This window comes from Aphanomyces astaci, assembly GCF_000520075.1.
Source record: "Aphanomyces astaci strain APO3 unplaced genomic scaffold supercont1.5, whole genome shotgun sequence".
Classification (NCBI taxonomy): domain Eukaryota; phylum Oomycota; class Saprolegniomycetes; order Saprolegniales; family Verrucalvaceae; genus Aphanomyces; species Aphanomyces astaci.
The window spans coordinates 1,759,634-1,774,979 of record NW_009798268.1 but is presented as its reverse complement, the minus strand read 5'-3'; the positions used below and the strand labels follow the sequence as shown (position 1 = coordinate 1,774,979).

Below are 15,346 nucleotides of genomic sequence, written 5' to 3'. Positions count from 1 at the left end.
CAAGGCGCTCATTGGCTGGACCAGTGGCAACAGTGTCAAATCACATGACCAGGTCATCACCAGTCACGTGTTACATCCAACCCTGTTGGGAAATGGCAACTCCAAAGATGACACACTATTGCCTCGCGTTCCCTGGAGCAGCACCACTATACAGTACTAGTATAGCTACTAGTACAGCTGTACTCCACTACTACTACACCATGGTGAACCCCCTCACCCGGTGCGTGGAGGACTACTCGCTGCCCCCCTTCGCACAGCTTCGCCCTGACGACATCGCGCCCGCCTTGCGCACAGCCATGGCCGAGTTCGCGTCCGACTTAGTGGCCATCGAAGACGATTTGGCTTGTCCGGACGCTGAGATCTCGTGGGAAAGTGTGATGGATCGGCTGGAAATCATCGACGATCCGCTCGAGAGGCTGTGGAGTATCGTGACGCAACTGATGCAGGTGGTGAATGTGCCCGAACTTCGAGCTGCCCATGCCGATGTGCAGGAAGAAATCGTTTCACTGCAGAGCAAGCGAGCCCAAAGCCTCGTGGTGTTTCAAGCTATGACCACGCTGCGACACAGTGCGGCCTACGAGTCGTACACTACCGAGCAACAGGTATATGTAGTACGTGTGTACGAGGAGGAGTCTAGTGCAATCAAATTTTCCCACTATTACTGTAGGATATAGTTCCGACGACGACGACAACTAGTATGTACTAATGTACTAGGATGTGGTAGCGCATACTAAATCGAGCGATTCAACGAGCGACGTTGCGGGGCGTCAACCTTGTCGACAATGCCAAAGATCGCTTCAATGCGATTCTTGTCCGCCTCAAGACATTGGTACGAACTTGTACTATATATAAACTCGTCTTTTCATATATTATATATATATTCATTTTATATTTGTTAGAGCACCACACACGCCAACAACGAATTAGATGGCACGAGTGCTTATTCTCTCATTGTCACAGATCAAAGTCACCTCGAAGGCGTCCCGTTGTCGACCAAGTCGTTGTTGGCCCAGGTAATAAATATTTCCCATCATTCCCACAATACTTTTGCAAATAATCACACCCCAATATATATCTGCCCAATGAATATTTCGAAACTTTGGTTCAAAGTACTTCCAAGACTTGCTGTGGTTATCACCTATTTTGGACGTCTGGGTCAAACTGAAGTAACGAATGATTCACAGATATTGCCCACTGCGGATTTGTTCGAAATTGCCAACACATTGACGATTTTGGCCTTTTGTTTTACATATCCAAACTCACCGTACCTCTAAATATACTGATGAAAACGAATGGATTTGAATGCTATAGAATGCTGTGGCGGCCGGCCACGTCGGAGCAACCAGTGAAAACGGCCCGTGGAAGCTATCGCTCGAGCTCCCTGTATACAACCCCGTGATGAAATTCTGCTCGAACCGATCGATTCGAGAAACGCTGTGGCATGCCTTCAACGTCAAGGCCAACGCGAACGAACTTGTGGTGGTGGAGATGCTACAGCTCCGCCACGAGCTAGCCCAATTGCTTGGGTTTGCAACGTTTGCAGAGCTGAGTTTAGCCAACAAAGTCGCGCCGTCCGTCGACGCGGTGCTCGACACGCTCGAGGAGTTGCGGGACAAGGCACTTCCACGTTCGCAAGCTGAGCTGCGTCTGCTCGAAGAGTTTGCAGCTAGTCACGACCATCCATTGCCCCTGCAGCAGTGGGACATTCCGTATTGGTAAAACAATTCCTTTTTTTGTCACATTCAGTATGTATATATATATAATAAGAGCACTAGTTACAAATGAAATCGTTGGTGGATACATTATAGGATGGAACGATTGCGAGTGGAAAAATATGATATTGACGACGACGCGGTCCGCCAATATTTTCCCTTGCCCAAGGTAATCCTCACACAACGTGTTACGGTTACTATATACTCACATCCATATATTATATATAAAAAAGGAAGTGTTAATGATGAATTATACATTATAGGTGCTGGACGGATTGTTCGACTTGGTGTCGCAATTGTTTGCCATTCAAATCGAAGTACGTACTGAACATGTTGTTCCGATTGAAATTGGGTCACTTGACTATTGTACGATGTAGGCAGCGGATGGCTTGGAAGAAACGTGGCATCCTGACGTACGTTTCTTTCAAATTCGAGCGATGGACCAGCCTGAGACGCCCGTCGTGGCCCAATTCTTCTTGGACCCGTATGCTAGACCTGGCCAAAAGCGGCAGGGATCGTTCGTGGAGGTGGTGGTTAGTCGCAGCAAAGTCCTCCGCACTGCCAAAGCCCCCGTGCGACTTCCCGTGTTCTCGATTGTGCTCAATCAGACACCTCCAGTACGGAATTAATCTATATCTTAGATATATATATCCATCCCCCTTCTATCTGTGTATTTTGGCTACACTTTCCTTTTTGTGAAGATTTATTCCGTTTGATTCTTGTGGAGTGTTGGTTTTCTACCGTATTCGTATGTTCGTTAATCTGCACCATGAAGTATATAAATAAAACGTGAATATGATAGATATCTCAAAGTAATCTCGAATCAAATATACAACTGGAATAATTAAATAAATTGTTCAAATTTCATGACTTTATACGGTAGTTTGATGTACAGGTAGATGATATAAATAATATATATATACTAGTAGTCTAAAATTTTACTGTATGGATCTAACATCTAGGTGGGGGACACGCCCAGCTTGATGACGTTTAACGACCTAGCGTTGCTGTTTGGGCGTGTGGGTATCGGGCTGCGTATTGCGCTCACGTCGGCCGAGTATACGGCGGCGTCGGGGATGGAGGGCATTGAAATGGACGCGCTCGCGGTGCCAGTGGCGATGATGAAGCGATTTTGCTACCACAGCGGTACATTCCAATTCAAATCTATATATATTGTCGATTCAGTCAAAATCTGGACTTTTGTGCTGATTTGCTAAATCCATCCATTGAATTTATGTACTGAATTTTGTATGTCGAAACGTGTGTGATACTGTACCATCACACTAATTTAAGTCACACACTATTAGTTGTTGATGGGTTGAATTGATGATGTCCTGCATTGTGGTTGGCTAAATTCTACTGCTGATCCTTCTGCACATTTGGTTGTGTCGATATATTCCAGTTTTGAATAATATATTTCTCCCAAATTTCACAGTGAGTCATGTCACCAAATCGCATTCGAATCCATTTGATCCAATTTAAGCTTGTCCAAATTAGACTTTACAACGATTAGTAGTAGTATATCAGAGACTGGTATAAATCAAACATTTGGTTGGCAGAATGATTTGATTGGCTTTGGCGGGTCGTCTGTGGTCCCTTTCTCCTCTCAACACATTCGATTCTGCTGACGGCTCCAGTTTCGAATCGATTGGACAATATATATCGTCACCATGTTATTTTGTATGGCGAGTAGACTTTATCCAGAGCATTTCGAGCCATTACCAAACCCACCAGCCCCTTCCACAAACGGACTTGGACAAGATTGTCGCTGCCAAACGATTCATGGCGGGCACGACACTAACACGGCAGCTCAGCTTAGCTGTCATAGATCTGTCCGTGCATCACCATCATGGAACCTCGGCCACGATTACTGCCGACTCGACAGACGCGCTGGTGGAAAAGATCAAACATGAGTACGTACAGTATTAATATTTATTCTAGACATGTCCTTTTGATTTTGATGAAATAATACATTAGTCTATTACTGCGGACTACTACAGTATTAGTACTTACGAGAAATAATATATATATTTATTGCTGCGGACTACGTACTAGGTTCAGTGCCTTGCCCGAGGTACACGCACGGGACTACATGCTGTGCCATTTTCGGCATATCTTTCACGGCGAAGTGGAGGCTGCGTATTACAAGTACAGTACACTAGTATAATATTTATGTTGGAATATTTATACTATTTTAATCATCGCAGGTATATCTGGTCTGAAATCCAAGCCCACGACGCTTATGCTTGCTTTGAAGACACACAAGGCGACCTCCCCGCTTGGAAAGCCAATGGCAAGCGGTTCCGAGATACGATCTTGGCCCTCTCGGGAGTCCTCCACCCCACAAAGGCGTTTGAATTGTTTCGAGGTCGAAAACTGCACACACATGCAATGCTGGAGCAATACGGGCTGCTATAAGAGTATAATATCCGACATTCATACTTGGTCGTTCGTCTTCGACTGTCCGTGTAATTATGCAAAAAGCATGTCAAGGGGTGGTTGTGACGACGGCTCCTTTGTAAATCTGTAGCCTCGGCAAGAACAATCGTAACGTACAACGTTAAACGATATACCAATGGACGACGCACTCGGAGTACTATTATGACCCGATCAAGTTGGACTTTTTTCCTATCAATAACGTGGTTAAATATATAATGTGACGCAAATTTGGTGCCATAGCTTTTTTCATACTTTTTTCATACTCCGGACGAGTCAACACAAGGATGAGGGAATCACAGGAAGAAATCGGGGAGACACACATGTGTATTAGACCTCTTGACGAATGATCAAACCTCTATTCAGTGGCCAATTACATTACGTACACCCATGTGTTCTTGGATGGACTTTCATGACTGGCCAGTCATTCGGATATTTATAACGTTATGACCGATTGGTCCCTCGATCATCGCGTGTACGGTTAATGATTTATCAGTCATTCACTAATTTCGGAAATCACTCGATGATTTCCAAGAACACTGATTGGTCACAAGAACGTTCAGTAATCTACTAATAAACCCCGCAACTCCGAAAATAGAAAAATAAGGTGAACTTCATCAGAATCTCATGACAATTGAAGTCATGCCTGTGGATGACTGTGGCGGTGATTATACTTTGGTGAAAACACGAAATTGACCAAAACACGACAGTTGTGAAGCATCCCTCACAATACCTCATTACGAATCGTCTAATAAACCCCGAAACCCCGCAAACCCGAAACTCCGAAAATAGAACCTAGCTGTAATCAGAATCTCATGACAATTGAAGTCATGCCTGTGGATGACTGTGGCAATGAACTAAAGATATCCTTGTTTTGTATCCCGCTTCTTCTTGGCTTTCGACCACAGGACCTTCGTCAAGGTAGCAAATATAACATTGACATTAGTGAGGTTAAACACACCACGAGGTGCCTGCTGACTACCATTCACTAAAATACTCAGTACTTCCACTAAGGTCTCGGAACCATTGACACGGCACACACACAGAGTGTGTGCGTTTGCAATAGGTCAAACCGACGCGCGACCCAATTGCTCTGCACGCTGCAGAACACAAGGTTAATTGATTAATTGAGTTTTGGATTATAATTTTTAAGATTCCTCCGCGAGGCCCGATACTAGAACCACATGTTGTGGTACCGCTTCGCCAATTGCAACGCTCCAGCTCGACCGGGTGTAACTTCGATTTTACTTCGCTCAACGCTTCATACTGTACCTCGTGCTTCGACCGTTCTTCTTCGAAGTACGGTCCTTGTCTTCGTACGAAGCCCTTGTTATCCGGATTCTCCAGGGGAGGGACGAATAAATCCTTTCGGAAATAATCCGGGGAAGCCTAGGATCGAACCGACGACCTTTGAGTTAACATGTAAGAAACCGATGCTCTACCACTAAGCTATTTTCCTTCCCCTGCAGAACACAGGGCGAACGTTAACGTTACTGGTTCTTTTGAAGGGAAATGATTACGTAAGCAACAGCGGAGCTGGTACTGTGAGGGAATTACTGTAACGTCCACCTAGAAGAACCTTGAATCCCATCAACGTCAGCAGTGTCATCGTATGTGGTGAATTACCATATGCAATTCCCCGTGAACTCCATCCAAGTACGTACTGCAAGATTCACCAAGTGTCTGCGTCCACAACAACCATTAGTGTACCGGTATGTACTGTACTTTACATGTACCTGTACGAAGTAAGAGCCAAATCTGGTTCAACATGAATTCAAAGAGCATCTGATCTGATCACTGTGCTGCGCCTATTTATAGCCTGAACGATTGACCAAACTATTTCACTTGTCAGAGGGTTTGTATGGAGGGTACAACTATTTCGACCAAACTAACTCAACAGTAATGACAATAATGTGGTCGAGCGAGCGTCAGGCCTCTTCCTATCAGGTGATGTTGTTTCGTGTCCACCTGTTGGTGAAAATGAGATCCTCGTTTCCTTGCTGTATCACTTACAAATACGCTGACTCGCTGAGATCCATGGTGAATCCACTGACGCGATGCATGGAGGACTACGGCTTGCCGCCGTTTGCTACGTTCCACGTGCGGGACATCGCGCCCGCCGTCCGCGCCGCCATCTCCGAGTATGCGCTCGACCTGAACGCCCTCGAAGATGACCTGTGCGACGCTGACGACTTGTGCTGGACATCAGTCATGGACCGCCTCGAAATCATCGACGATCCGCTCCGCCGCCTCTCGAGCATCCTCGAGCACCTGTCGACTGTTGCCAACTCGCCCGAACTCCGCGCCGCCCAAGACGATGTCCAGGAAGACATCCTCGCCATGCAGAGTCGACGCGCGCAGAGCCCTGTGGTATTTCACGCAATGCAAACCCTCCGCGCCAGCCCAGCGTTTGACTCGGAGTATACGACCGAGCAGCAGGTACGAACTTCACTTTGCTTGTCGTGTGGGTAGTAGTAGTATTACTAGGACAAAAAAACGAATGAAAACTGTAGCGCATTTTGGATCGGGCGATCCTTCACGCGACGTTGAAAGGGGCGGCGTTGGCTCCACACGACAAGGACCGGTTCAACGATATTGCCCTGCGCCTCGATACCTTGGTACAGCTGATTCTCCAATTCTCTCGTCGGTCGATCAGGTCTTTGTGTTACTGAGTTTTGCATGTAAAAAGTTGTCCTGGGGGAATTGGAATCACACTAATTGAAGTCACACACTACTTAGATCCTGTTGATTGCAATCCGATTCGCTCAATTTATCTGCCGATTCTTGTCCACATTTGGTCGTGTCGAATCATTCTCCATGTCACTCTGTTTAAATACACACAACACTACTATATCTTGCGTTGTTTCTGGCTTTGTTGCAGTGGTGTATAGTGTGTCCAACTAATAATAGGTCTTGTGCCTGCAGCCAAATTTTGGATGGTTGTGCTGATCCGCCATCGATTGTTTAGACTAAAGTTTGTATTGTATAAAGTTGGTGAAGCCATGCACACGATTTGAAATCTCAAACGAATTCGATGGTTGCAGGAGTTTCAGGAGTGGCTACTAAATTACTGTTCTGTGTTTTGATTGGTCGATCATCGATTGCCTTCGATTGAGCACATTCGATTCGACCTGACAATATATTAAAATTGCTGCATATATTGTCGATTTGATACAAATTTGGGGAGGGGGTGCAATCGAATCGCGCCGACCAAACCGATCCACAATCGATCTGATTGGTTGAATTTCATTGAGAAGGTTTTGATTGGTTAATAATTTTGAGCACATCTGAAGTAGCCAATCAAATCGATTTAAATTCCAACGAGAAACCACGCCACAACACGAAGTTTCACTCGAAAGCACAATACTAATATTTTTCTTTTTGTCCGCGATAGAGAAAGAAATTTGGGGAAAATGTTCTGGATGCAATTCAATCGTTTTCGCGGATCGTCACTGACAAAACCGAGCTCCAAGGGGTTTCCGAGTCGACCATGGCGCTTTTAGCCCAGGTACAGTGTACATTCGATCGTTTGATATGGATGGAATAAACCCTGCATTGTCTCCCGCTATACAGTATATATATATATATATATATATATATATATATATTTGTAGTTATATATATACACTTTGTCTGTTCGTCAAGGCATGAACCGTGTTTGTTTTCCATGAATATAAACAACTGTCGTCGTGGGTTCTTAGATATCCCTTTTTTAATATACCGGTATATATGTGGGCTTAAAAATAGATTAATATATTATTATTTTGCTTGTGACATATCTATACAAAAGAAAACAATTCATTAAAAAATATATATATAAAAATACAAGGAAATATACCACAAGCACCCCTTGAATGACCAACCGCGGCACCTGTTTAGATGGGTTTTATATTCCAGTAGAAGTTTCTACTGCCTCTTATACTGTACGATGATCCGATCTCTAGACAACTACTTGAATGAGTGCTAATTAATACCCCTTCTGGATAGAGTTCTCCCCTCTTATTACTGTAATCACCATCCCCCATATGATTGTAGAATGCGGTGGCGGCAGGCCACGACGGCGCGTCAGCGGCGGCAGGTCCGTGGAAGCTGTCGCTCGAGTTCCCCGTGTATATGCCCCTGATGAAGCAGTGCACCCACCGGCCCACAAGACAGCTGCTATACGGGGCGTTCGTTTCCAAAGCCAGCACTCCCCCGTACGACAACGCGCCTGTGATACGGGAGATGCTGCAGCTGCGACAGAGTCGGGCTCGGCTGCTCGGGTTCCGCACATTCGCCGACCTGAGTCTCCAGGACAAGATGGCGCCGTCGGTGGCCGTGGTCGAAGACATGCTCCGTGCCCTGTGCGACAAGGTGCTGCCATTGGCCAGAGCTGAATTGGACGAAGTGCAAGTATTTGCAGCAGCCCATGGTCACGTCCTGCCGCTCGCCCAGTGGGATATTTCGTATTGGTATGACATTGCTTGCACTGTTGTTTGGTAGTCTGATGATGTGTTGATTCATAGTAATTGATGGGATCTATATATATATATAATATACGAAGTATTGTCCTTGTACCCAAAACTTGGACTTTTGTGCGGATTCGCCAAATCTACCAAGTCGATTCTTGGTACTGAATTTTGTATGTACCTTACAGCATTGTCCTGAGGTGATTGACGTAATTTCTACTAATGTTTATAATGATCTCCCACTCAATTCTCGTCGGTACATTAGGTTGTTTCGATTATGCCGATCCCGATTAGGAAAAACGCAAAAATATATATATACTCTAATGATATGATCATATGTAGGTCTGAAAAGTTGCGGAAAGATCGCTACGAAGTCGACGACGAATCCATCAAGCCTTATTTTCCCTTTGCTCGGGTATAATCTATATATATATATATATATTGCTGTAGGAATCGGCCTAGAGTGTATTGCATATTATAACTATATGACCCATAAATAATATATATATATATCAATCAGCGTATGCCTGGGTGTGTGTGTGATGTAGGTACTAAATGGGCTGTTTAACCTGTGCTCGGAACTGTTTGGCATTCAAATCGAGGTATATATATATATATATATATAAATCCAACGACCTACTGTTTTTGGTCGTATGATTCATAGTATGATTGACCGCAACGTTAGGCGGCAGACGGCCTTGAAGAAACGTGGCATCCGGACGTCCGGTACTTTCAAATCCGAGCCATGGACGAGCCAAGTACGCCCGTGATTGGGCACTTTTACGTGGACCCGTATACTCGACCAGGTCAAAAGAACGCCGGCACGTGGTGTGATACGATTGTCAGTCGCAGCAAAGTCCTTCGAACGGACAAAGCCCCTGTGCGACTTCCCGTGTTTAGCTTGTCGTGCAACCAGCCCCCTCCGGTTTGATATATATATATATTAACCATGTTGTTGCTCCCTGTTTCTGCTTGACAAACAAATAAAAAACGTTTATAAAACAGTATCGCAGGTGGACGCGGCCAGCAGTGGACTGATGGCGTTTGGAGGCGTCCAGAACCTGTTTCATACGTTTGGGTATGGTTTGCGCGATGTATTTACGTCGGCCGAGTACACGGCGGCATCGTCCGCGGACGGCATCGAATACGACGCGATTGAGATTGCGCCCCAGTTTTTGTCGCTGTTCTGTCATCGTCGAGGTAGACAGGTTCCTCCTCGTGTCGTCTTATTATTTTTTGTGTACTATTTAAAAGAAATTTGGGAATAAAATGTATATTAGAAACCCTTCGGATGATCTCGGGTCATGTTGAAACGGGCGATCCACTGCCCGACGACTTGATTGACAAGATGCTCGCGGCGCGTAATTTTAAAGCCGCCACGAACTTGCTCTACCAGCTCCGACTTGGGGCGACAGATATGGCGCTACATCACCACTACGATCCGTATTCGTCTGACAAAACCATCTTTGACGTGCAGCAAAGCATTGTCGAGAGGTACGTGGTGACGAATATATTATATGCCCACTGAGCAAAACACAGAAAATATATTCATGTCGATTTTTCAATGTACTAATGTTTGTACAAAAACAGAGTATAGTTATGTCGATGTTGCAGTGGATGTAAGTACAAAAAAAACAGAATATATTCATGTCGATTTTCGAACGAATAGAATCTCGTCACGAATATTATGTATATAATATATATATATGAAACCTCTATTTTTAATTTCGAATCAAGAATAAACAGACCTTTATGTTTCATTTTTGTTGATATACAAAAACAGAATATATATTATATTCATATCGATATTTATTCAATGCACAAAACGTTAACGATTTCTTGTGTCACTAGCTTTTCGGTGCGACCTCCATGTGACCTGGACATGCACATTTGCAGCTTTAGTCACTTGTTTACGTTGACGTATGGCGCGGGGTATTACGCGTACGTTCGACCAACATCTTATACATATACAGTATAAAAGTGATAGAAATGTATTGACAAGAGATACTATATCCTGTGTGGTAGATACATTTGGTCCGACATGCTCGCCGCCGACACGGCTGCTTGCTTTGACACGACAGACAAAGCGGAGTGGCAGCGGTGGGGCCGCCGGTTCAGAGACTCTGTTCTGGCCAAACTGGGCATTCTAGAGCCCATGGCAGTGTACAAATTGTTCCGCGGTCGGGTGCCTCAAACGGACGCTCTGCTCGCCCGCTATGGGCTTCAGTAATAATAAACTACTGTGTCACATATACATTTATGACTCTGTCAAATATCGCAGGCAGTGTACTAACGTTAGTATGACAAGCCATTATAATTAGCATCGCGATGATCATGATAATAAACATCGCCGTGATTACAGTAACGAGACATCTACACTACACTACTGGATCCGCATTTACGCCACGCGTTGCAAAAGGTTTCGACAGAGATGTCCATACCGCGTCTCGTTGTGCAATCCACTTCAAAATGAGCTCGCGTGTCGAAGATGGTACTACATCATGTCTCATCATGTCTGCTGCGGCGTAGGATAGCACTGTTTTTGGGAGTTTTTCAATAGATAGGTGGAAGTACCGTGCAATTGGATGGCAGGCTGAGAGATGATCGTTTAGCCGGCCGCGAGGGTGATGGGCACCGGATCATTCTTGAAACTATGCGGTGGTAGTAAAACTTGCTGAGTTGACAAGCGACGCTCTGGTCAGTTGGTCTTGGTTGGCAGATGTCGATGTCAACATGCCACTGTCTCTAGGTAGTTTTCGCGGTTGACGCGAGGAGGAGAGAGTTGGGGACCTGCTACCATAGCCGTCGGTAGTTGGCTTGGTCGCGCAGTGTATGGAGGACGTGGAGGGCAGAAGTGCGGATAGGGCATTCACGGTCCTGCAGGCGCAGCTTCCGTCGAACGGAGGGCATCCAGCCAAGCAACGACAGCTCGAACCAATGGGGCAATAGCAGCGGGCTGGCATCTGTATACTGGACCTTGTTGTGTTGGGTCCATATGAGGTTGAGAGTCGAGGCCGTGAGGAGGATCCAAAGGGTCTTGACGGCGTCCTTGTGGCGGTCACCGCGCGAGTTGACCGTGAAAAGGTCCAGGTCCGAGATGGTGGACCATGTAAACGGAGCACCAAAGGGTCTCCAGGCATCACGGTGGAACGACCATACAGGGTGGATTCGAGGGCAGGCATGGAAAGCATGGTGCTGGGTCTCCACCTGACCACAGCCGTAGGTACAGCAGATAGCGTCAGGTCGCTCAACCTGGAGGTAGGCAAAGCGGCAGTTGACCGGTAGCATGCGGAACAGAAGGCGGAGCCACACATCTCAATGCAATGGTGGTGGCAGGCGGCAGGTCCGTCGAACTCGCCGGACATAGCTCTGGATGAGGGCAGTGGTGGTCCGGGTGGTGCTGGTCATGGGATGGCTCACCTCGGATGCTGGAGCGTGGTAGGCCAGGGCTACGACCATGGGTCGTGGCCAGAGCTCAAATGGCGTTGGGGTGTCCTTGACCATGCCATAGAATGGGTGGCGAGTTGATTCGGGGACGGGGACAATATTTGGAGGGAGCTGGTGGAGTCCCTGGACCTGGGTGTGCATCCTCGTGAGATGGTTGTAGATCATCCCGGAGCGGTGCACCGGGGCCCAGTGCATGTGGCCATCGCGGTTGATCTCCACCGGGGCCGCTGGGTTGCCCTGGGACATCATAACCATGAACTCGGGGCGAGTCGGCCAACGCCCATGCACCGCAACGACATCGGCTAGGCAGCGTAGCCGGTTGGCTGCACCGTGTTTGCACCATCGCCACGTGGGGGAGGAGTGAACCATACAGACGACGAGGGACTTGAAGCCTCATCGAAGTTTTGAGTGTCACACACTTTTTTTGGCCAATCAGCAGCACATCACGAAATACTTTAATTTCTATTCGTGAATTTTTATAATATGTTTCGAATTTCGAACTACGCTATCCATCATATCGTGAAATTTGCGCTACACATAGAACTTCGATGAGCCTTAAAATCCCTCGTCGTATGTACTAGCTGCACACATTCCATTCGCCATGGTGGGCTCGTAGGTAGTGAGCCACACAGGCAGATGCATTGTGGTAGCGGGAGTGAGAGGGAGCTGCATACGAAGGTTGATTGGTGTAGCTGACCATTGGCTCCACACGTCAATCCACAGTGGATGGACTTCCCACAGCATGAGCCACTTCGAGCTGGGATGCGGGTGGTACAGCAGGAAGTCGTATGGGTTGGATGCACGGTAGAGCTGGCCCATGCTCCGCTCAAACTGCCGGAGAACCAGTGGTTGCCACAGGGGACGGTCAGCAGTCGACTGGGTCATGGCGCGCTGAAGGAGCTGCAGCCGCTGGGATCGAATCCTAGACGCGACGTGAGGGAGACCGAGGCCCAGTTTGTGGACCGCGAAGGATGGAAAGCAATGGGGGTCCGTCAAGCGTTTAGAGTACGCCCAATCTTCCCCACAGTCTTTCAAATATGACATTGTAAAAGCCACGCGGGTGGCTTCGTCGGAGATGCACTAGACGTCAGCAGCAGTTCTGACTTGTAAAATCCAGCGGAGGAGTTTGTCGGACTCCACCCCGCCGAATTTGGCAACATCCAGCTTAATCGGCTTTAGCCGAGGAGCCGATGGGGTGTCCGAAGACTCCAAAGCCTGCGTCAGGCGCGCAATTTAGTCTTGAGCAATTCGCAGAGAATCTTGGAGGGCTGCGACCATGTGTCGTCATAATGGAAGCCTGCTCTTCTAAGGTCGCCGTTGTCTCGCGCGCGACGCGGATAGAATCTTCAAGGTTTTGCCCGTGCGAAGACATTTGAGCGACTTGTTCTTTCATTGTCGCCTGGGTATCTTGGATGCTGCCGTAGCTTCAGCGATAGAGAGTTCGATCGTGCTACCGATGCCTTCCACAAGGCGTGCTTGGTTGTCGGGAGTCATGCCGCTGATGAGTAGCGCGGTATCTTTGTCGCCAAAGCCGCGACGCAAAAGAGCACGTCTGATGGCGCTGCGGTATTGGTGGAGGACATAGTGTTTGGTCGACTGACGAAGTGGAGTGCTACCAATTGTGAGCGTGCGCAGATGAAGGCGCAAGGGATCGGAAGAACACCTTGGTCGCGCAAGAGGACTTCTTGGTAAGCGAAAGGACACCTTGGACTGAAGAGGTGTCGACTAGTCATCCGGATGAGAACCGGATGATGGGCACGGTTACAGTACAGCTCATTGATGAACCATGCACCATGCACAGTATACGGTGTACACTTAAGCGATTGTTTGTGTTGTACGTAGTGGTATGTCCTTAGTTTTCAACACTGTAGCGGGAATGCTACAGGTACAGTAGAGTAACAGTAAGTCTGTACGCTGAAAGTGTCACTTCATCTGGCGTTACTCATAAGCATATGGTATTGATCAGCCAATCTCAGACAAGTATCATGCGATTGGCTGAATCATTAATTTGTGAATTGGTCTATCAAAAGCGTAGACTCGTAACTCCAGCGCTGTGTTTCGGGCAACGAGTTTTCTCGCATTGGTCCATTCAGACGTTTGGCCAAGCCCTATCTTGTCGGGAAGCGGCGCTGCCTACTTTGTCCTCATTGTGGACGACTTCTCTCGATTTATCTGGGTGTACCCACTTCAGAAACATAGCCACCTGTACGCCGCATATGTGACATTTCGAGTAGCAGCGATGTCAATTTTCAAATCTGACATTAAACCTTTGGAACACAATCTATCCACTTGCTCAGCAACCAATTGGAAATGTTTTTATGCCACGGTATTTTCTATGCTGCATATCGCATGATGAAATATCGAGTTCCGGATTAAAGGCTTGATGGCTGACTTGAAGTATGATAACAAATGTTTTGAGTGGAATGTAGAAGAATTCACGTTGTTGCTGATTCGTCTAATATTGTCATGACGATATGCGTTGACCAGAATTATATATCTCAATCTCGCACTTGTTTGTGCTAGGAACCGCTTGTAATTGCCTCCAAAGACATCGCGAGTACGTTTCTTGAATGGAATCCGCTGTTCGCTAGCCAAGCCGAGGGCCATGAGTTTACTCAATTCTACCTCAAAAGGTCTTATGTGCCATCGGACCTTGAGTGGTCTATCTTGAGTATCCTGGATGACGACGTCCAAGTAGAAAAGCTGAAGCACCCCGAACTCTACTCGGTCGTCGCGGACGTGACTGGTGATGACCAAACGCGCGCGACACAAGGCGATCGTTACTCACATCCAATCCGTGAAGAATGCTACTCTGAAGACGGAAACTGCCAAGGCGCTGTCTTGACTACGTGTTCTGGGGCTATCGTTCCTCAACTCGTCGATGGTGGACTCTCTGCGGAAACTGTTCTCCAACATTTCCTGGCCTTTTACTCTTTTTGAGCCAATTGTGTCTCGGTTCGAGAATAACCCACTCACTAGTGACCCTGCGGTGCTTAATGTTCAATCCCAGAAGATCAAGTACCATGATGAACGCCATCGTGACATCCATTTGATGACATTCTAGATTGAAGATTGCGATAAGGGCGAATAGAAATCGTAGCACCTCGAGACGCACAACTGGTGCATATATCTCAGAGTAATCAACACGATGTTGTTGCATAAATCCCTTGACTACAACGCGGGCTTTGTAAATGCCACCAGGCTTGGTGCGAAATACCCAACGACAGGCGAGGATCGTCAACTTGCTGTCACGACAGACTAGTTCGTACGTCCCATTGGACAACAGAGAATTATACTCGTCCG

At 46.9% G+C, this 15,346-nt stretch overlaps 4 protein-coding genes and 1 pseudogene across 8 annotated transcripts; 2 read left to right on the top strand and 3 right to left on the bottom strand.

Annotated features, from left to right (window-relative positions):
- Positions 1-197: 197 nt before the first annotated feature.
- On the top strand, positions 198-4,164 carry H257_03300 (hypothetical protein). The gene is made up of 11 exons (XM_009827310.1): positions 198-602; positions 725-829; positions 900-1,013; positions 1,312-1,715; positions 1,809-1,881; positions 1,976-2,029; positions 2,090-2,329; positions 2,675-2,858; positions 3,406-3,625; positions 3,768-3,860; positions 3,920-4,164. The coding sequence occupies exons 1-11, from the start codon at positions 201-203 to the stop codon at positions 4,128-4,130; spliced, it is 2,100 nt and encodes a 699-aa protein (XP_009825612.1). The 5' UTR covers positions 198-200; the 3' UTR covers positions 4,131-4,164.
- Positions 4,165-5,527: 1,363 nt separating this feature from the next.
- H257_03299 lies at positions 5,528-5,607 on the bottom strand (annotated as a pseudogene). The gene has a single exon. The product of its transcript is annotated as a tRNA-OTHER (tRNA).
- Positions 5,608-6,096: 489 nt separating this feature from the next.
- On the top strand, positions 6,097-10,852 carry H257_03298 (hypothetical protein; the record flags this gene model as incomplete). Of its 4 annotated transcripts, XM_009827309.1 has the most annotated exons (12): positions 6,097-6,587; positions 6,662-6,766; positions 7,543-7,656; positions 8,184-8,599; positions 8,939-9,011; positions 9,145-9,198; positions 9,282-9,521; positions 9,610-9,796; positions 9,877-10,090; positions 10,187-10,215; positions 10,448-10,537; positions 10,622-10,852. In XM_009827309.1, coding segments are annotated over 10 exons (1,901 nt in total), but the record flags the coding sequence as incomplete, so codon positions are not given. The 4 variants fall into 4 exon arrangements, with proteins under 4 accessions (XP_009825611.1, XP_009825608.1, XP_009825610.1 ...); XM_009827306.1 differs by lacking the exon at positions 10,187-10,215; XM_009827308.1 differs by having other exon boundaries at positions 9,877-10,215.
- Positions 10,853-11,389: 537 nt separating this feature from the next.
- Positions 11,390-12,412, bottom strand: H257_03297 (hypothetical protein; the record flags this gene model as incomplete). The annotated part of the gene is made up of 2 exons (XM_009827305.1): positions 11,390-11,803; positions 11,951-12,412. The coding sequence occupies 2 exons, from the start codon at positions 12,410-12,412 to the stop codon at positions 11,390-11,392; spliced, it is 876 nt and encodes a 291-aa protein (XP_009825607.1).
- A 186-nt stretch (positions 12,413-12,598) lies between these two features.
- Positions 12,599-13,087, bottom strand: H257_03296 (hypothetical protein; the record flags this gene model as incomplete). The annotated part of the gene is made up of 1 exon (XM_009827304.1): positions 12,599-13,087. The coding sequence occupies one exon, from the start codon at positions 13,085-13,087 to the stop codon at positions 12,599-12,601; it is 489 nt and encodes a 162-aa protein (XP_009825606.1).
- Positions 13,088-15,346: the final 2,259 nt, after the last annotated feature.